Consider the following 22,483-nt stretch of genomic DNA (forward strand, 5'->3'; position numbering starts at 1 on the left):
ATTTTATTTTTAATATTGCGGTTTGCATATTGGAGACCAGCTGAGTCCTTGAGCCTGAAGGCTGTGTGCTTCTCTTTCAGGCATTTTTTTATTTCAGTGGTAACCCAAGGTTTTGAGTTGGGGTATTTTTTTATTGCTTTCACTGGTATGGTGGTGTGTATGCAGAAGTTGATGTAATCGGATATGGCAGTGACTTTGTTGTCCAAATCTCCGTCGAAGATCGTCCAGTCGGTGCATGCCAGGGAACCTTGGAGTTGTGCAGTGGAGTCCTCCGACCACTGTGGGGCGCTGTAGGACTGTGGGGGGAGGCGTTTTAGTACTTGTTTGTACAGCGGAAGTAAACTGATGACGTTGTGGTCTGCGAGTCCGAGCGGTGGATATGAAGTTGTCCTGAAGGCGTCTGAGATGTTACCGTAGCATAAGTCCAATATGTTGTTTCCTCTGGTAGGAGTGTCAACATACTGCTGGAATGTTGGGAGCACGGAGTCGAGTCTGCAGGTGTTGAAGTCCCCAAGAATAAGCACTGGCGCTCCGGGGTACTTAGCTGCCATGGCGTTAGCATCCTCGGCTACCAGCTCTGCTGCTACGTTGACGTTAGCGCTGGGTGCGATGTACACACAGCTGACCACAACAGTTGGGAATTCCCGAGGGAGATAGTAGGGGCGAAGGGACACGGTGAGCATTTCCAGGTCGGGCGAACAGACCCTCCGGTGTGTTTTGATGTTGCTACACCACCTGTCGTTGATGTAAAGACAGAGCCCGCCGCCTCTCGTCTTCCCCGATTTCCTGGTTCTGTCTGCCCTGATGATGGTGAAGTTGTCCAGGCTGACCTCGTCATCGGATGCCGACTCGTCCAGCCAGGTCTCAGTCAGGGCGATGATGCAGATGTCTCTGAAGGCCCTTTCCATTCGGCACCGGGCGTGAAGGAGGTCCAATTTGTTCCGGAGGGAGCGGACATTGGAGAGGATGATGGAGGGGAGAGGAGGCCTGAAAGGCCGTCTCCGTAGTCTGCTTCGGACACCTCCGCGTCTCCCTCTTTTCCTAGGCCGGAGCTCTGGTGGGATAGCTACCGCCGGCTTGATGCTACACAGCGGTGAGCTACGGTGGAGCAGGAGTTCATCGCGGCCATAGGTGAGTAATCCATTGACAGTGACAGGTTGTAGTGCGAGGCTATCACAGATTAGCCATACAATAGTCACAGGGATGATGAATGATTTGTAGAGGGTGGACATGTTTATCCAGTCCATACGTACACAGACAGACAGTGAGACGAGACGTAGACAGACGTAGACAGACGTGGCGTGCAGCCGAGCGAGGTACGGTGAGTGATGTCGCAGCAGAGCATGCGCCAGACCAATAAATGTTTGCATGTGCCCAGTATGAAGGAATGATTATAGCAACTGAAACATCTTTCAGCAAAGATATGGCCAAGTGTGTATTGTTTCAAAACATGATTCTATCCCCATGATTCTATTCTATTCTCAGCCGAGCTAAGGGTGTAAGGGCAGGGTGTCATATTGTATCATATTGAATGGAATGTAAAGCCCACTGATGCAAATGTCTATTTGTGATATTGGGCTATACAAATAAAACTGATTTGATTTGAAAAGGGGCATCATATGAGCAAATCTCATTAAGCTCTGCACTGAAGCATATGCAGCAAAGTGAGTAGACTACTTGGAACGATGTGGACGAATCATAAAGTAAAGCACTGCCCTCTGTTGGATTATTTGGGCACGACAAAGGCAGGAGCAGACATCTAAAGGCCAATGTCTAATGTAAACTTCCAAACCTTTATTTTGAAGGAATTATGATGAGAACATTTATATTGTTACTTATATATCAACATGAATTTAATATATAAAAGCAACTTATAATAATAACTGTTACTACTAAAATAAAAAAAACATTGTTTCTTGATGTCCTTAAAATGTAATTTTTTGTGGCTCATAAATTGCCAAAATTATTATTTCATAATGTTTTTTTTCTGTATATCTTATTCTTAGTTATGTTTTTTATGTTTACTTTTATTGTGTGCACCATCATACCACAGCAAATTCCTTGTAGGCGTTAATGTTCCTTGAAATAAACGTGATTCTGTATTAGATGTGGTTTACAAGAAGGCCCACTATTCCACTGTCTTTGGAGCTGCCACCCAAAAACACTTTTAATACTGGGAAAAAGGTATTTGAACTATATCTGAAGTGATTATTTATATAAGGGTTTTCCTGGCACCAAACAAAGTTGTTGGTATAGGCAAAAACTTCATTTTCACAACATTTTAAATTCATGCCAATTAAACCAATTTCATTTAACAATTTAGGCTGATCCATTAGGTTTATAACCGCTCTAAGAGATGGCAAAATGCATCCTTTCATTGAGTATATCAGTGATTCTTGAGAAGTGGGACAAAACAGGGTGCAATGTTGAAAAAATACAAACCCTATGTTTAAGCAAATTAAATGACATGTATGTATCCAAGCTACTGAGCTAAGGTTTGACACAACCTCCCAGCTTTTGTCCTTTTTTATCAAAATTGACTTTTTACCTTGCTTCTCCTTTTTAACATGGGCTTTTTAGCTTGCCATTATTTATTTTGTGTCAACTCCGTCAGACACCAAAAAACACAAATAAATGTTCCCTCATTTTATGCTAGACCCATGAGATGTATAGTGATCACAAATATTCACCAAAACTGATAGAGGCCACAAAAAACCATTATCAAAATGTATATGAATATACTGTACATGTTTTTGATATCTGAAGGTGTTGACATATTTAACGTTTCTTAAACAGAACAAATAGAGTTTTTCTAGTAGCAGTTTGGTTTTTCTGTTGATGATAGGTACTAGTATGAACTACTTCAGGAAAATAAAATTATTTAAACATTTCATATAACTTCTTCAGAAATTGTAAGTCGGTGTTGACGTATCATGGTTGTGACGCAGGACTTTCAAGATTTGTAATGTAAAATATTCTAAAACTACAACACTTATCAGAGCCTGCCTGACTCTAATGTACTCTGCACAGATAGCTTGTGACAATAGGTCCTTCACAGAGACAGCTGCCAAATCAAGTCAAACCAAATAAAAATAAAAGTTCCAATGAATAAGCGTGTTTGACCGGGCACAACAAGGACTAACATGATGCCAAAGATAAAGTTTACGTTGCCTATTTGATCAGAGCTGATACAAAGGTGAGCCCCTGCATATCACAAACGGTATTTGACAAACTGATAACCGTCTATTAATTTATATTTAAAAGCGAGGTCTCCTCTATTCAAGCAATAGCGCTGTTTTAAAAGTTGACCTATGCTTTGCTTATTACTTACACACACACACACACACACACACACACACACACACACACACACACACACACACACACACACACACACACACACACACACACACAACCTCCTGTGAGAAACAATGGGAGAGGCTTTAATGTTTATTGTTATTGGCCGCGTTTCCCAGATTCGATCGTTGTTTGGGGCCAAAGAAGGGTCGAAAGAAGGGTTCGCCAAAGAACGAGCGTTAAGATACGGGTGTTTCCCAGATGCCATCTTAAGTGCCTTCTTTGGAGAACGCGTAAGACGAAGCGAAAGAAGTACTTTGGTGGGAGCTGTCCACCGCGGTCGTGCTGAAACTGAATAAATCGATGCCAGGCGAATCGATCACCCACCTCTTTATCAGCGCATAAGTCACACACAGCGCCCCGTGGTCACCCCCACACAGGTGGAATTAGGCTACGCATGTATAGTGTGTGTGTGGGGGTGTGTGGGTGCGGGGGGGGGGGGTGGCAACAAGTGTATCCAAGTAGTAATCAAGCCCATTAGCGCATATATACCCCGTGGATAGGCACACACGTGAGAGTGGAAGAAAGCGGCAGCAAAAGAAACAAGCGGGCACCGTCGTTTACCGCGGAGGAGATGGGCGTCTTAGTGGACGAGGTCTGGCAGCACCGGGCAGTTTTATTCGGGGGAACAAGGGGCAAAAAGAACATCACGGTGAAGAACCGTGTTAGGCAGGCCATAGCCGAAAATATGTCCCCCTCCATCCCATGTGGCCTGCGTGACTGGCGTGCTGTGAGGAAGAAGTGGCAGGAGTTCCAGAACCAAACAAAAAGGAAGAGTGCGAAGGTTTCACTAATCAATCTCCCTTCGTTGCAGGTGATGCAGACGCCCAGTAAAGACAGCGCGGAGTAACCCCTCCCCCATATGGTTTCAATAAACTACTTTGGTTTCCTTTTCAACCATGTATTGTGTGGATCATTTTGCATTGAAATGAGAGTGTCAAACCTATAGCAACAAAAAGTCCCAGGCAATTTGTCATTTATCTAAGCGTAGGTTAATGACGTGTGGTATAGTGCGCCCTTTCAACAGCATTCCAGTGCCAGACTTTCAGGTAAAGCACTCGGACACTGCAGCAATACTCATAGTGTGCAGGACGTTACATGTAGCCTACATCTGCTGGTTCTGTTTATTTATTTCAGCCTTCAGGCCTGAGAGTTGATATGGGTGATGTGGTGGTTGTGGGTTTATGGTTTAGTGATCAGTGCTTGGTGACTGGTGGTAAAGGGGTAGGGGCTGGGGGTTGTTGGACCTCAGAAGAGGTTGATATGTTCTTAAAAACGCAGCGCAGCCAGAAGCTGCATCTCCGGGCTGAAGGAAAAATTGCATGTGTGTGGAGACACCAGAGTGATCAGCCGTTGGATCTCCGCACGGCCGGGGCAGTCGGTACTTTGCCTGGACGGCCCGGTCTGATAGCACGTCCAGTGGGGAGAAGTGCCGACGCACGTATGCATTTATGTAAACCGTCTGGCTTCGCGCACGGCGAGGCTGTTGTATTGCAGCCATGGTTTCTCACACGCGCGGACTTTGGCAACGCCTTTATAGCAGGTGGAGCCGCTCTGGATGAGGTTCAGCTGAGTTCAATTAAATCTGTTTCCTTGATATCTGTCAAATGCCACAGGGTTGTGGATATTTTTTTATGTGTAGTACTATAAACTCACATGTGTGTGGAAAACGTAAACGTGTAATTCATTAAAACATTTTTTTTCTCTACTATTAGTTTATAGTCCGCATTGAACATTGTTTTATTATTTCGAAAAGTGGAGGAAATAAATTTCCCTGACGCGGCATGATCACTGACGATTTGGTCGCTAAGAAGGTTGAAAGAGTGGGTCAGCGCCGTCGTACAGTTCCATCTTAGTGAAAGTACTACTTTCGCTAAGAACAAATCTGGGAAACGCATTCTTCTTTCACAGCGTTCTTAAGAGCGCTCCAAAGAAGTAATTAGCCCAAAGAGGCTCTTAACGAATCTGGGAAACGCGGCCATTGGCTGTTGATCAAACTGAGTTACTTACACACGCATCTCTTCTGTTACCTGAAAGAATAGCGTGTCTTAGGTTACAGATGAAGAAAACTATAAAGATTTTAGCCTGAACTTTGTCAAAATCTTTCCTAGAACAAGCTCGACAAACTTCTCAACAGTTTGGCACCATTGTATATAAGCTGACCCTATTTGTTGGTCGATAAGTTGTCTTTAATTGATCTAGAAGATTATGAAGGTTCTGTGGAATGTCAGGGCATTCTGTGAGGTAAAGCTTCAAATAATACTTTAGAAAAGCATTATTTATTTCTCCCAGGTTTATTACTTTAGGCCCTTCCTCTTATTACATTTCCAAGATGGCTCTTTCATTTGCAAAGATTTTAAACGCCTGGCCAATTTTTTCCCTGCCTTCTCCCCTTGATCGTAAAACGTTTACTTATCTCATTAGGCTGGATATTGCTTTATTAGTGGACAACTCGTTACTGTATATTCTCCTCTGTGAATAACCAGTTTCTGTCTAGTTTATTTAGTATCATTTACACTTATTTCTAGCTCAAGCCTTTTGATATGTGTCTATTTGATTTATATTTAAAAGAAATGTCCCCTATATTCAAGCAGTGGCTCTCTTTTATAAGCTGACCTATGCTTTACTTATTACTAACACACACAGAAACACACTGTCTCTCAGAATCCTGTGAGAAACACTGGGAGAGGCTCTAACGTTATTGTTATTGGCTGTTGATCATACTGGTTTCTTTCACATGCATCCCTTCTATTATATGAAAGAAAATAATCTATAGCGCTGTCAAGCGTCTGATACATTGCCAAAGCACATATTCAACGGTTGGTTACCTAATAATTGAGCAAAGGTTCAGTCCTCTTGCATTTTCATGTTTTCACATGTTTGCAAACAGCAGACCCTGTTCCCCCTCCCATCACCATTTAAAGAGAATTAATTCACAGAAAATGTGATGTAATATCGGTATCGGCTGTCGATCAAACTGAGTTTCTTTCACACGCATCTCTTCTGTTAGGTGACTCAGAGAAGCTAACTATGGTGACATAGTAGCAGCGTGACACAGTGTAGCCCACTGATAAATGTTACGAAGAGGAAAAACAGCAAAAAGTTGTTCTACAATGGCTTAGCCCACATTCTGCTCTATAGTTTTGTTTTAAGTATGAGCAGTCAGTTTTCTTTCATTCATTTTTAAACAAAATAAACTACAATACCATTTGCATCAACACGTAATGGACTCAAGCATTGTTAGGTTCAAGTCTGCAGTCACCACTGATGTTTTTTTTAACCAGAAAAATTTGAGAAACCTTTACTTCTGCCTCTTCAGAATCATAACATTATTCTATGGTTCAACAGTACACAAGTGCCCCAACGTAGACACACACACATACAAAATGTATATACCCTTAAATATTATATGGACAGTTTAAAAGTTTTCATTTTGATTATTATGTAGAAGATTAGTTCTTCTAGTTGATCTTTGAGACCTAATTGTGTCCAAGTAGTAAGAAATTAAGATAGATCTAGAGCTGCAACGATGAATCGATGAATCGATTATTAATCGATTATTAAAATTAATCGTTTTGAGTAATCTTTTGATAAAAAAATTCCAAATTCTCTGATTTCAGCTTCTCAAGTATGAATATTTTCTGGTTTCTTTAATCCTATTATGACAGTAAACTGAAATATCTGTGTGTTTTGGACATAACAATACATTTGAGGACGTCATTATGGGCTTTGGAAAATGTATCAAAATTTTTCACCATTTTCTGACATTGTACGGACCAAAACACTAATCGATTAATAATCGATTAATCGAGAGAATAATCGACAGATTAATCGATTATCAAAATAATCGTTAGTTGCAGCCCTAGATAGATCATAGTTGATTTAAAAACTGGAATTACAGCATGGGTAATAAGTTATGGGGAATGTCATGGCATTCTGTGATTCTAGTTTCTTTAGTATCATTTACACTTATTTCTAGCTCAAGCCTTTTGATAATTGTCTATTTAATTTATATTTAAAAGTAGTCTCCCCTCTATTTAAGCAGTGGATCCCTTTTAAATCTTCAAATAATACTTTAAAAAAAGTATTATTTATTTCTCCCAGGTTTATTACTTTAGGCCCTTCCTCTTATTACATTTCCAAGATGGCTCTTTAATTTTGCAAAGATTTTAAACGCCTGGCCAATTTTTTCCCTGCCTTCTCCCCTTGATCGTAAAATGTTTGCTTATCTCATTAGGCTGGATATTGCTTTATTTGTGTTACTGTATATTGTCCTTAACTGGAGACTCACACCAAAAGCTTCAAATGGGTCTGTGGTCGCTCAGGTGGCTGCAGTGGCACTGCTATCTGCAGCCGATGCTCCAGTCGCCCTTTGTAGAGAGCATACATTGAAAATGAATGGCACTGCTGACACTGCCGTTTGTGGTGTTTTCTCCTAATTGGCCCAGTGTTTGGCAAAAAGGTCTGAAGAAAATGATCTGATTTTAACATTAAAGCTAGGGTTGGTAATTTTTTCACTGTAATATTTGGCAAAACTGTCATAATAGCCATTCAGCTATATGTAGGTGAAGTGGTCTGAAAATATTTTTTCATCACTTTGCTCCCCCCTGCCTGTGTGCTGCCCCCAAAAATTGCCACCGCTCATGTTAATTTTCATGAAATGTCATGTTCTTATTGGCTGTGGGACTGTCCGTTCACCTTGGAAACGATGTTGATGCGTCAGTTGCGTGAGCGTTCACAACCCTAGCAGTCTGACACTACTGTTTGGCGCTACTACAGCGGACAGCGAATAGCAATGTCTTCACCAACGAACCCTCAATTTACCATTCCCCGGATACCAACAACTAACACGGTGGGAGGACAGTGTGTACACAGAGGCTGAGAAACACAGAGGAGGAAATGTATTTGCGGGCGGCTGGTGCTGTATGAAGCCGCTCGGGGTTAGAAGACGTGGGGAAAGTGAGCCAGGAGAATGGGCTTCCTGGTTAATTCAGTGAATATGTGTAGCTGTGCTTTAGCCGATAAAACAAGTTAGCACCGGTCGGATAGCATGAGCTAACTCACCCGGTTGTGTGCGGCCACCACCTCCATATAATGAACCCAAACATAACGGGTAAGTCCGGGGAACTTTCACGACAAGTACAGCGAAGCACCGGTGTTTATCTACGCCAGCCACGGTCCCGTAACAGCCAGGTAGGGTAACATAGGCTACTTGCCTTTATTTTGTACTGCCGTGCACACAATGCTGCTGTAAATGTGTTTGGTATGGTGCTGCCTTGCTGTTTGTGTTCATTTCCGAGCGGCGTGAATCTGCAATGCTGTTTTAAGGCTATTTGTTCCGTTCAGTTGCTGTTTATTTGTCTTTTGGCACAATTGTTGGCCGTGTTGTTGTTGTTTTTGTGCGGACATGATCGCTGTTGTGTCGGGTTGGGTCTGATCGCAGCCATGGTTGATTAGGGGAATAAATATATTGGGGGGGGGAAACTACCTGCGTAGGTGCATTCGGCGCGTTGAACCATTTTTCACACAAAATGATGAAGCGCCAGATTAGATTAACTGAATTCACATGAACGCGCATAGCTGTCGTTTGGAGGGAGGAGCTACAGCAGGCAGAGCGTTCTCGCAAACTCTCAACCCCAGCTTTAACAGTCACACATTCCTTTGCATTTAGCAGCGCGTCTTAGATCACGGATAGTAGTAGATTTTAACATTAACGGTCACACATTCCTTTGCATTTCATCAAATGCCTTTGGGCGTTTGTTCTTTGAAACATGCCACCTCAGCAGAACTTACGAAAGAGTTCAATGAAATTTGATGGCAGCAGTGTTTTATGGGTGTGGTTTGCATTATATAAGGAAGTGTTGTTGAGGACAGACTTTATACGACTTCTTCTATCAGCAGCAGATCAGCGCATCTCCCCATAAATCAACTATGGCCAGCAAACCAGCCGAAGATGGTAAGACAATCAAATGTATTTATATTATTAATTATGACTTGTATCATGTATAAGGGTTGCACCATTTTATTGAAAATCAAACTATAAAACATTTAGCATTTATAAAACAAATTACCATTTTGGTAACACTTCATTCATTCATTAATTTATAAGTGATTCATAAGTCATATATGTCATTATATAATGATGAACTAATGATTTACAAAAACAGTAATATATATTTGTAGATTATTAATAAGTGCCATGTTAACATATCACACACTATGGAGATTGATTAAAAGCTTAAGTTGCTTTCAAGTTTTTATTAACAGTATAATAGCCTGGATCAATAAGCAGGAACATAAATGCTTGATTTGACGATTAGTTGACTACAAGCAAGATTTGAGCAATCAGATTCAGCTATGTACATTTTTGTCCAGGACAGCCCTACTCCATGTTAGAACCTGATAAATGGCTTACACTTTAGATTAGGGGGATGCAGAAAGGTTTGTAAATGACTTATTAATCATTTACCAATGATTTTTTAACCCCTTCAGACCCGCATTTTTTCTGCTGGGCAAATATTTTTTTTTTAGCTGATTCAGACCACTCTTGAACATAAAAACAGAGTGGATATATTTTTTTTTTCAAACTCGTGTTTTTATGAGTTTTTTTTCATGTCCATTCCAATGGACGCCAGGACACGATGCACATAAAATGTCATAAAAACATTAAAAATAAAAGGCATATATGTCCTCAGGTATGGCCTAAACATCTGGAACTGGATGTTTTTGAGTCTGTGTAAGGTTCTGAACATGCACAACTTGATATGTGTATCGCAGCGAGGGTAGGGAACAGCAGTGGGGTCATCACCAGGAAAGCCCAGTGCCTACTAGAAGAGAGGGAAATGCTATGACGCAATCTGAACATGCACATGAAGACAATATATGTAGGATTGTAGATAAGATGACATAAAAAAGACATCAGTTTTGCCTTCAGTAAAACGATCATGGAACTTCCAACACATAACCATGCTTTTTATAGTAGGCTAATGAACCTTTAACAAGGTTATTCGCCCGACTCCTGATGTCCATTGTAATGGACATCGGACTTTGAAAAAATCCTACAAATTAATTACGTGACATATGTTCAAAATAACTTCAAATATTATCACTTGTAATAGTTGAAATTACACTGAGAGCATGTTTGTTTGGCTAGCATGAACATAAATGTAGATTTTAGATTGAAAATGGGCAGTTACTCTTCCCTCTCCGGATTGGCTCAGCCATACTTGTCTTGTCAGATGTCTCTCACTCTCTCAGAGCATGCTCAAAGTCATTACATGATTTTGATTGGATAATCAGGATCCAATCAGTAACCAGCAGTGCTGACATCATCCAATTACAGAGTATTTATTGGTTTAGAGAAATAAATATGTCATGTCCATTCCAATGGATGCAGGGTCTGAAGGGGTTAATGAGCATTTCATGATTAACTAAAAGCGTTATAGATGACTTCAACACATTTGTGATGTTATAATATCACTTATTAATCATCTACATATATATTACTTTTTTAAATCACAAGTTCAACATTATCTAATGACTTATTTATGAACATGTTATAAAGTGTTACCATTTTTTTTATATAGTAAAAGTATTTGTACGACTCACTGCTAAATCAAATTGGTTGGGAGGGTCGGCAGTAGAGTAACTACAGATAGTGTTTTCATGTAAAAAGTCTTGTCTCTGGGATAATAGCTGTTGACACAAGCTCAGTAGAGGAGTTTGGTTTAGCACACATCAATACAAAATAAGCCAATCAGCCTGGATCGATCGGATGGCTGATAGATCGGTGCATCTCTAATATATTTGCATTAACTTATGCAAATGATCAACTGACAACAAAAGGTCTAAAGGGGTTAGTGCTTAAATGGAGTAACACGACTTCTCTTAAATCCCATGCATTGCACAGGAATATGTTTTTCTTATTTAGCCTTGTTGATTTGAACTAGGTGAACAAAATACTAGAAACACCTTTCAGTGTAACGTCACAAACGGAAGCCTCTAAAATACTCATACAGTGAAATCAGCCTGTCTAAGTGTCAACATTGTATTATTTTGTTAAAATCTACATTTCTAACTATATGTCGATGGTTTCTGTTATCCCCTCAGAGAGTCCCGTATTCAATAATAAGGAGCTCCGGATTGTGTTGGTTGGGAAGACTGGAACTGGGAAGAGTGCCGCAGGAAACACCATTCTTCGAAAAAAGGCATTCGATTCTGATTTCTCCTTCGAATCTCAGACCAAAGAATGTGCAAAGGGCACTAATAAGGTAGATGGACAAAAGATTGCTGTTATCGACACTCCGGGTCTGTTTGACACCAGGTTTAGTGAAGAGGAAACCGAAAAACATGTTGGTCAGTGCATTAAGAATGCTTCTCCTGGACCCCACATCTTCCTGATCGTCATCAAACTGGGCAGATACACAGAAGAAGATAAGAATACTGTGAAGAAGATTCAGGAGCTCTTTGGAGAGGACACAGGCAAATACAGCATGGTTCTCTTCACCTTTGGTGACCTGCTCCAAGGGAGACCGATTGAAGAGTGCTTGGAGGAAAACGAAGACATGCAGGAACTCGTCAACAACTGTAACGGCAAGTACCATGTCTTCGATAACACCCTGGAGGATCGTTCTCAGGTCAGGAGGCTGCTCACCAAGATCAGAAATATAACAGATAGGAACGGGGGAAGCCATTACACCAATGCAATGTTCCAGGAGGCAGAGAGGCTACTTGAAGCGGAGACACAGAAAGTCCTGTATGAGAAAGAAGAGGAGCATCGCAAAGAGCAAGAGAAATTAGAGAATGAAATAAAAGAAAAGCATGAGAAAGAATTTGAGAAATCGAAGAAGGACCTCAACAAACAGATGGAGGTTAAAGCAGCACGCGAAAGAGAACTGGAAAAGCGAATTGCAAATATGTAGAAGCAGCAGCAGTAGTAGTTGAGGCTTCACCAGTTTGAATGTATGTTTATATAAATTAAATAAACAATGCTGTATCATAGTGTCGATTTATCTAAAAGCCCCGCTGAAAGACAAATTCTCCTCCTGGGAGAAAATGTTGTTCCTTTTTCTAGTTAAATGCATCAATTTGGTCCACTTTGAGAGGTAAATTAAAAGGCTTAATCAAATTAGTTTGTGATCGTCAAAAAATATGTGTCCTATGTGTCCTATCTTTTGTAATAAGTCTTGTAAAAAGGGGAGGGTGGGGGGTTGCGTGAAGTCACTGATGCATGCATTGAGGTAAATAACGTTATGAAATTGATGTGGAGATGTCCAGGAAATTAGGCCAGAGATACTTTGGCATGGCCATGTCAAAGCGAACCTTAATTAATGGCAGGTGATATGCATTACACCTATTATTAAAGCAGCTAAGCTGATGCTTCAAGCTACTGAGATGGTTCGACCCAGATACCTGGCTGACGCGCTTGTTTTCTCTTCACTATTTGCTTTCTTGAGTTGTAAATAATATCATCAGAGCTTCTTCTTGTGTAGCATACAATAAGTTTATTCCACTGTGCAATATTTACATTCAAAGTGCAGCTTCATAGCGATGCAAAACAATAGCGGTCAAAAACCGTTTGCCCTTCCAGGTCAAACACCTGTCAATCATTGTTCCTGTCATGCCTTTATAGGGCAAGAGTAGACTGCCACCTAATGGCCACACAGTGCATAACAGACAGACACTTATAGATAACATTTGGCTTCTACACCTATGTAAAGATGAAATATGGTAAATTCTATAACTCATGTGAGCATCCATTGTAATGTTTGTATTCAAGGCCAGGTTGTTTTTATATTTTAAAATACAATATTAAATAAAATGTGCTAAACATCTTCTAATAGTGTTTTTCCTTTTTTTTAAAGCGTATTTCCTCCATGTATTACTATTACTAAAATTTCCCCAATAGCCAAAATCTTTAATTAAAAGTGTAAAACTATATGCCCAGTATGAAGGAATTATTATAGCAACTGAAACATCTTTCAGCAAAGATATGGCCAAGTGTGTATTGTTTCAAAACATGATTCTATCCCCATGATTCGATTCTATTCTATTCTCAGCCGAGCTAAGGGTGTAAGGGCAGGGTGTCATATTGTATCATATTGTATGGAATGTCAAGCCCACTGAGGCAAATGTCTATTTGTGATATCGGGCTATACAAATAAAACTGATTTGATTTGAAAAGGGGCATCATATGAGCAAATCTCATTAATCTCATTAAGCTCTGCACTGAAGCATATGCAGCCAACTGAGAAGACTACTTGGAACGATGTGGACGAATCATAAAGTAAAGCACTGCCCTCTGGTGGTTTATTTGGGCACGACAAAGGTAGGAGCAGACATCTAAAGGCAGCATCAAAACATTTATTTTGAAGGAATAATGATAAGAACATTTATATTGTTACTTTTATTTCTACGTGAATTTAATGTATAAAAGCAACTTATAATAATAACTGTTACAACTAAAATAAAAAGAACATTGTTTGTTAATGTTAATAAATAGCCAAAATTACTATTTTATGTTTTTTTTCTGTATATGTTATTCTTAGTTATGTTTTCATGTTTACTGTTATTGTGTGCACCATCATACCACAGCAAATTCCTTGTAGGCATTAATGTTCCTTGAAATAAACGTGATTCTGTATTAGATGTGGTTTACAAGAAGGCCCACTATTCCACTGCCTTTGGAGCTGCCGCCCAAAACACTTTTAATATCGGGAAAAAGGTATTTGAACTATATCTGATGTGATTATATGTAGGGGTTTTCCTGGCACCAAACAAGGTTGTTGGTAGGCAAAAAATTATTATTTTAACTACATTTTAAATTCATGCCAATTAACCCAATTTCATTTAACAATTTAGGGTGATCAATAAGGTTTATAACCGCTCAAAGAGAAGGCAAAATGCATCCTTTCATTGAGTATATATTAAGTACTATAAATTCAGTAAGTAATACAAAACTTACTCATTCACTCCTTGTAGTCCAAAGCCTCTTGGTCTGGTCCATCGATGGCCAACCTCCTGCACACATCTTAACATCTCTCATTCAGTCTGTTGCACTGCGATGTCTTCAACTTTTCAACAGACAAAAATAACGCACACAATTCTTGAATTAAAAATCTATTCAAATACAGACATGAATAGTGCTAGTGAGAAATTACTAGTGCTTGTGTTTTCAATCATATCTTACCATCTTTAGCCTGTAAGCAGTGGACGGCTTCCCCAGAAAGTAGCCCAAGCTGCGTGGGGCCGCTATGCTTCTGGCAAAGATAACATGTCATCTCCTCAATGTGCTTTAGCCAGTTCAATCAGGAGAGACTTAATAATTCAGAGGTTAAAGAATTAAAAATGTATTTATTGAAATGTGCTCATGAAATTAGAAGAGTCTTTGGTGATTAGACCCCATCTTTAAGTCATCTGGAAGGGGGAAGCGAAATCATGCGCTGTGCAGAAAAAAATCCCGATGGATACTAGTGATGGCAAAGAGATGAAGGTCTGGATGATGTGGTGAAGACTGGAGGTGAATGGGGTGGAGGAGGGTTTGTATCAATCACTGAAATGACAACTGACAACAAAGATAGGACAGTTTTAAACGCCTTGACTCCCTGCACTAAGCTGTTCTCCTTTCCTTATTGATACATTCACGCACATTTAACGTGATATAATAAGCGTACATCGATGCCTGTCGTGAGCTATTGCTGAATAACTGCCCAGAATGTCAATCAAATGTCTGCACAGGGCGCTCCGTTGGCGTAGTGGATAGAGCGCATACCATATTGGCTCCGGCCTTCGTTGCAGTGGTCGCGGGTTCAAATCCGACCCATGGACCTTTACTGCAGGTCACCCCCCCCCCTCTCTCTCTCTCTCTCAGTCTCCCCATTTCAACTCTCTACTATCTAATAAAGCTTGCTAAAAACATTGTCTGCACTGTTTGTTTCACCTGTCTTCGTCACTGTCCTGCTTGCAAACCCGCTTAGTGGCATCATTTCAACAAAAGCCATGGTATGGCAGAACAAAGTATATTTTCTTCAGAGAATATATATAAAAAGCTACAGATCTCTTTTTAACACGACAACACAAATCCTTCTACACAATGCATCTATTTTCCGGTCTCGTTTCAGAACCATGGACAGAGAGCATATAGGTTTATGTATCATTATTAGTCACTTGCTTAACTTAAAAACAATTACGCTGATGGGAGGCAATGTTAATTTAGGCCAACCCCTTTAAGAATTGCAAAATAAACAATATTATAATAAATAAATAATAATAAATAATATTCACCTGTTCAATTATGATGGCATTGTCTAAAACCAAGGGTCATCGGAGTGAAAGAAATGTCTTGAAGAAAAATTGAAGTTGAAATTTTCTTCAGCTGCTTCCATTCTGGGATGCAGACATAGTTTGGCACCTTGATAGCCCTGCGATGGAATATTGTCTATGCGGTCACTGCATGTTACAAAAAACTGTTGTGAAGTTGTGGAATGTTTATATAGTGGTAGTATAGTGGTTTTTGCAGACATTGACCACATGTTTAACTTAACTTAATAAGCTATTCCTATTTATTAACTTAAAGCCTCTAAAGCAATTTATTTTAACTTCAGAAAGTGATAAAATATGACCTTGAAGATCTGAAATGGAGTCTTTTTGAAATAAACTAAACTTTAACTAAAGCCTTTGAAAACCGGGTCATTATTAATCAAAATTGAATGTCCCAATAAGCCAGGGACTACAGTTGGAAATTAGCCAAAACATTTTACTGTACTCCTTTTTTACTGTAACTTTAGCTACGTTACGAGAGAGGGAGGGAGAGAGAGAGATGGAGATTGAGATAGCGATGGAGAGAGAGAGAGAGAGAGAGAGAGAGAGAGAGAGAGAGAGAGAGAGCTGCAAATGCGGGAGTTGTTGTTCACTCTGCTAGCTTAGAAAAAGTATGCGGTCCATTGCATTGATGCACCACCAAGTCCACCGCAGTTTGAAAAAGGAAAGAAAGAAAAAAGTATACCTCACCATCTTTAGCGGTGGATGGGCACGATGATAGATGGATAGATCAATACATCAATGACTAGATAGATGAAAGATAGATTTGGATCGGCCGGGAATTCAAATAAAAGCTTTTAGATTGTTAGCTAGTTAACTGCATAATGCTACGCAGACACCCGTTGTTGGCGCTAGTCCAGAAAGGTCTTTGATATTTTTGTATAGAACGTTACGATGGAGATCTGCCATGATTGCTTTAAAATCGTATGACGTAGGCCTAATTTCAACTCTGTTCTATCTAATAAAGCTTAAAAATGCCAAAAAAAAAAATCTTCGAACAAAAGAAATACTACTACTGGTTGGATAGTTGACTTTAAGGATAAAAATCATAGGAAAACTTTTTTTGATTTTATTTCAATATTTACTTTTTTAATTTTATATATTTTTTTTTCATGAAACATTTATATAGTGACTTTTATTACAACTGGCAACATATGATTTACAAGTTGTTCTTAATGCCTTTGTCATGGGTATACGCTCACCCAGGAACAACAGCTGGCGTAGTAAAAACACTTTCGTCCAAAGGGAGCGCTAGAATAAACACAAACTAAAAGTTCCTCGGAGCAGCTTTAAATGCCTTGAATATATTTATTATATGAACATAATTGGGATACTCAAGTCCCTGGACAAGTTAAACTTTTTTTCAATGCACTAAGAGTAATATGTAGTATTATCAGATGGTATGGTAATTCAATTTGCACCTTATTTATAATTTAACAATGCACCTACGAAGGTCAGATTGCTGCGGCAAGCATCAGTCGTGTATTCACCGAATGGAAGCGAAGAATTACTTAACTGCTTTAACATGCCTTATATTCATTAACATACATCATGTTTTTTTTAAATAAAGCCACAACAATGTATAGTGTATCCTCTTGAATTGATAATTGAATGGCTTTGATAAGTATAACTCTAAAAATTATAATAGAAATATTGGTGTAGAAAACAAATTAAATGTTCCAATCTCTTAATAAAAGTTAAGCCAGGATCAGGCTGCACTAAATAAATACATTTGTTTGATATTTAATGAACAGATAAGATCATTAAATAGTTTCCATTTGAATCTTAGTGGCTTCCATACTGTTGCCTCACAATCAGTTCAAAATGATACCAAAATGTACTTTTATGTAATTCAACTCAAGAATGTAATAAAAAAAATAATAAAAAAATAATAAAATGTTATAATGCAGTTTGTAGACTTGTTTATTTGATTTCAGTGCCTTTGCAAACATGTTTTACTGACGTCGTGGGGACATACAGACATAGTGGGGATGTAAATGATTACATTTAAGTACATTTTGCAGCATCTGAATCATTACTTAGTTAACATTTTGAATTCAGAACTAATTGTTTTGCAACTTTGACCAAAAGTAAAAACCTTCAATACTTCTTGCACTACTGTCTATCAGCCACAGGGGTGCTGTTAAAAATCCAGGGGCCAATCCGAATAGTCCAATCTCCTAACCTATAAGCCTCCTTTCCTATACCTTAACCCCTAAACGTCATCGGGGTTAAGGAGAGATGAAAGGTGCTTCCTATCGAACATAGGAAAAGACAGCACTGTTTCAAATGAATTCCACTCCACTTTTCCTAACCGACGTCATTGCGCGACGGCGAGTAGTTCTGACGTGAGTCACTAGCGTGAAACTTCACTATTCTCCGAAAATGGACTACAACAAGCGCTCGTTTGATCCATGCGTTGTTTCATATTGATTTTAATCAGGTTGTCGCCAACAGAGTGAGAATCACTCGCATATATCACAATTCACATGTGGAATAAAAAGAGGCTACACTTATGTTGATGTTGAAATGAACTGCCCCCAGTAACTTCATTAAATGTGAAGTTGGTATTTTATTTTCTTATGGTGTAAATTATGTGCTACGAAAATAACTATTATGATGTTGGTCTTTTATGAGTTCTTTATTATTTATGGAGGACGGGGGACGGGGGGGGGGGGGGGTATTTTGTTTTAGCCGAGTTAAATCTTCCTCTCTTCTCCTCTCCTCTCTTCTGTTTTACCTCTCGTTCGTATTCGTGTAGAGTCGGTAAACTCCGGCGGTGGCCTGTTTTAAATCTTGCCGCAGTAAAGGATTATGGGATACCACTATCTCCTTTCCTTTCGCATAGGTTATTTTTTGGCATTTTTCAAGCTTTATTCGACAGTATGGAGAGAAACAGAGTTCAAATGGGGAGACAGAGAGAGTTGAAAGATGTCACCAGAGAGGGGGGTGACATGCAGTAAAGGTCCACTGGTTGGATTTGAACCCGCGACCACTGTAACAAAGGCCGGAGCCAATATGGTACGCTCTCTATCCACTACACCACCGGTGCGCCTGACATATTTCAACTCACATATGATATCACAAGCTACACTAATCTTCTTCTCCTTCAAAAGAAAAAAAAACATACACAAAGCATATAAAATGTACTGCTGTTGGCTCAGACTGTTTCCAAATAAGTCCTGATATTTGAGCAGCTAAAGGAAAAGAGTAAAAATGGATTTAACTATTTAAAAATAATAAGAATCTTCTACATAAATAATATAAATGAAAACTGGTTAAACTCTCCCTATTAGATTCAAGGGTATATACAATCTTGTATGTGTGTGTATCTATGTTGGGGCCCTTAATGAACCAACTTAATGATCCTGAAGTGGCAGAGGTAAAGGTCACCGGGAAATTGGAGTAAAAACAAAGATTGGAGTAACTGTCTAAGAAACCAAGACGAGAGCCACACTAGCAGCTCTGTGAGACTGCACTAATATCTAGCTATAACGACACATCATCATGATAACACAACGCAGCGCTGTTCTATGGGGATATTTGGAATTCAGGTAGGGACATGTAACAGAAAGAAGTGCTGTGCAAAGCTAGGAATGTTTAAGACTCTACTTCACCGTGGCAACACATCTATCGATATGAACAGCTCAGGCAGCGCAGAGAAAAGTCTGATGAATGCATGAGAGTGATGGCCCAGGCACGTTTCAGTAAGTGTTTACAGAAGTGCCACACTGTACTGTCTTTGTCTTTGTAGATATGCATTTAGTTATTTTCAAGGGGAAAACACATTGTATTTATTATTTCAACTATTAAGTTAAACAGCATGCTAGGCCTACAAGATTTATTTTCTGAATTTTCAATACTGCTTTATTTTTACGTTTTAAATTGGGAAAAACATATTCCAAAACGACCAATAACCTCTGTGTTTAACCTTACAGTAGGCCTATTGTCAACAATAATCGCACATATCGAAGCATATGTCCCATGATCTGGTACCAGTAGGTACTGTGTAGCAGTGGGTGTAAAAAAAAAGGTGCTTTTTCCTCCCATTTGTTGCGCCCCACCTGTCATGTCTCTATTCCCAACCGGTGGGACGCCCCCCACACTGAGAACACTGTTAACACAGAGTAACTGTGTCTGAGTTTAAGACAAGAGCCATGCTAGCAGCTCTGTGGGACTAATATCTAGCTATAACGACTCATCATCATTATAACACAATGATTATGTATTCTGCTCTGCTCTCTATAACTCAAACTGTGACTCAAGTGGTAAAGCGGGTCGGCCAATGATCGAAGGGTTGGCGGTTCGATCCCCGCCCTGCCACTTGTGTCATGGTTGTTGTGTCCTTGGGAAAGACACTTCACCCACCTTGCCTCGTGTGGATGTCAATAGTTAAGGTGCAAAGACACTGCACTCGGCGGCGGTTGCCCTGAGTGCTGCACTGCTTGATCATATTGGGTCATATTCACCGCAGGTTTGTTCTTCTGAAAGCCTGCTCTAGGGGCTTTATGCTGGTGCTAACCAGCGCTGAGCGGGACAGTCTGCTATGCTGATGGTGCTTTACCCAAATGCTAACCGGTGCTAACTTGGTTCATATAAAGCAAAACCGATAGCTGTACAACAGACAAATATTCACATAACTTACCAGGGAGCCCGACTTCCTCGCTCACCCTGAGCGACGGCCGCAAATTTGTATTCCAGTCTTTGTAGAGGATGCTGGTGGTGTCATAGAGCACCGGGATCCCGCAAACGGTAATTATTATTTTTTCTTCCATTTTATTTTCCTCTGTCCGTCGTTCAGAAGTGAGTGATGTCGGGAGGAGCTAAATGCTGATTGGCTATCGCAGCGCGGCAACTCGCGAAAGGTTCAATATTTTCAACTTCTGCATTCGCCGCACCGCAAAAGACGCACGACTACGCGCCGCGTGTAACACTCAATGCCCGCCACTTGGCGCGATTCGCGGGGCGAAGCGCTTGTACATTGACTTTGTATGTAATCTCGCCACGCGTCAGAGTTCAGTGTGTTCGCACCCTTAGCCTGCTATCGGTGTATGAATGTGTTGCTTGCAAACATGTGAAAACATGAAAATGAAAATGTCCTCACAAAGTGCGCAATGACTTCTCCTCTCTGTGAGATGGGCTTTTCAGCTGTTGCTTCACTGAATACCACGTACAGATCTCAGCTCAACATTGAGCATGACCATGATCATTCTTTTTTTCTTTATTGTTTTTCCAATAAAAAAAATAAGAAAACAATGGTTATTTGCATTGTAGTAAAATACATAAAAACATTTAGCATGACTTGAGGGTGGCATAGTCAAGCCTGCTGTCCTGTTTTGAAAAGATGTGCAGTGCAATTACATCCACTAATGCAGTGATAAGACTCACACACTGACTTGTTCATGCCAAATTATTATCAGTATTTTTGTGACCTGCCAAGGGACTACAGATGCAAATTAGCTTAAAGCTATAATCTGGTATAGTGCATCAAATGGCAACATTTATGTTCTAACTGTACATTGTCCCTTTTAAATAAAGATTTTAAATTAAATTAAATTAAATTAAATGCATTTTCTTTTTTTCTGCTCAGATTGCAAAGTGATGACACAAATGCACATTTATGTTAATGTTAGTTAAGTTGGTGTAAGCCTAGTTGATTGATTTAGAACATGATTTTATTTATTAAATATGATCATTTCGTTTTAAGCTCATTTTGTTGAGGCATGGGGGACGTTGGAGCTGGAACATTTCCCCACCTCCGAAGTCGGGAATGACAGAAAAAGTTTGAGAAGGACTGGACTAAGGCAAGTCCACATATAGCAGGACAAGAATCATAAAGCAGTGATGACACTGCTTTACAAGCCAACTCTGACCAATGGCTTGTAAGTGTAAAGTCATTAACATGGGTATCAGCCTGGGGGGATGAAAGTCTTTGTGCTTCAGAGGAGAGAAGGCCGAAATGAATGAGCGTGTTTGGCTGGGCGCAACAAGGACTAACAGGATGCCAAAGGAAAAGTTTGCGTCGCGTATTTGATTAAAGCTGATACAAAGGTGATCCCCTGGATATCATGAAGGATATTTTCCACACTGATAATTGTCTATTTTTTTTTAAAGATATTTTTTGGGCATTTTTATGCTTTATTTGATAGTGCAGAGAGACAGAGGTGAAATGGGGCAGAGAGGGGAGTGACATGCAGAGATCGACCGCGGGTGGGAATCGAACCCGGGTCTGCTGCTGGGCCCGGCCCGGGAGGGGGACGCCTTACCAACTGAGGTAAGGCGTCCCCCTTCAGGTAAAAGGGTTGGCTTTTACCTGAAAAATCACTTTTCTTGTGGCGCTTGAGGATATTGTTGAAGGAAGTCCACTTCTAGGCAGATGTTAAGTCACTCTTAAAGCTCTCCATTTGTAGATAATTTGCCTCACGGTGGACCGATGGAGCTCAAACTTTTTTATATGAATTTATAGCTGTCCCCAGACAAATGTGCAACATCAAAACTCTATTCCTGAGATCCTCTGAGATTTTTTCCCCTTTGAGCATGTCTGACCTGTATGGGTTCAGTTTGGTGGGCCTAAACTGACCTGGTTTTATCTTTGTTTTATCTAGTGCCGCCCAATTTCTTCCCTGAAGATCTCTCATTACATTGGTCTATTTCATCAATCAGTTTGGCCCACCTGATTGTGTTTACCTTGCTCGATTTAAGCAATGCAGCTCAGGGTTCACAAACTTTTGCACATACAACATTTGTCAAATTATTTGTTTTATCTGTTTTAACAGTTGATTTCTGGAAAAGAAAAATGTTGAATTGA

General features: G+C 39.9%; 1 protein-coding gene across 2 annotated transcripts in view; it reads left to right on the forward strand.

Moving 5' to 3' along the window:
• The window catches only part of LOC307255682 (GTPase IMAP family member 4-like), a 100,090-nt gene extending 86,659 nt beyond the window's left edge, over positions 1–13,431 (forward strand). Inside the window, exons 1-2 of one of the 2 annotated variants that reach the window (XM_080034428.1) lie at positions 9,050–9,313; positions 11,467–13,431. In XM_080034428.1, coding sequence (XP_079890554.1) covers positions 9,289–9,313; positions 11,467–12,278 — 837 coding nt within the window. In that variant the 5' untranslated portion in view covers positions 9,050–9,288 and the 3' untranslated portion in view covers positions 12,279–13,431. Of the gene's footprint in view, positions 1–9,049; positions 9,314–11,466 lie in introns of those variants that run through there. The other variant, XM_080034429.1, reaches the window with a different exon arrangement.
• Positions 13,432–22,483: the final 9,052 nt, after the last annotated feature.

The sequence above is a fragment of the Ammodytes marinus genome, assembly GCF_949987685.1.
Source record: "Ammodytes marinus genome assembly, chromosome: 9".
NCBI lineage: Eukaryota > Metazoa > Chordata > Actinopteri > Uranoscopiformes > Ammodytidae > Ammodytes > Ammodytes marinus.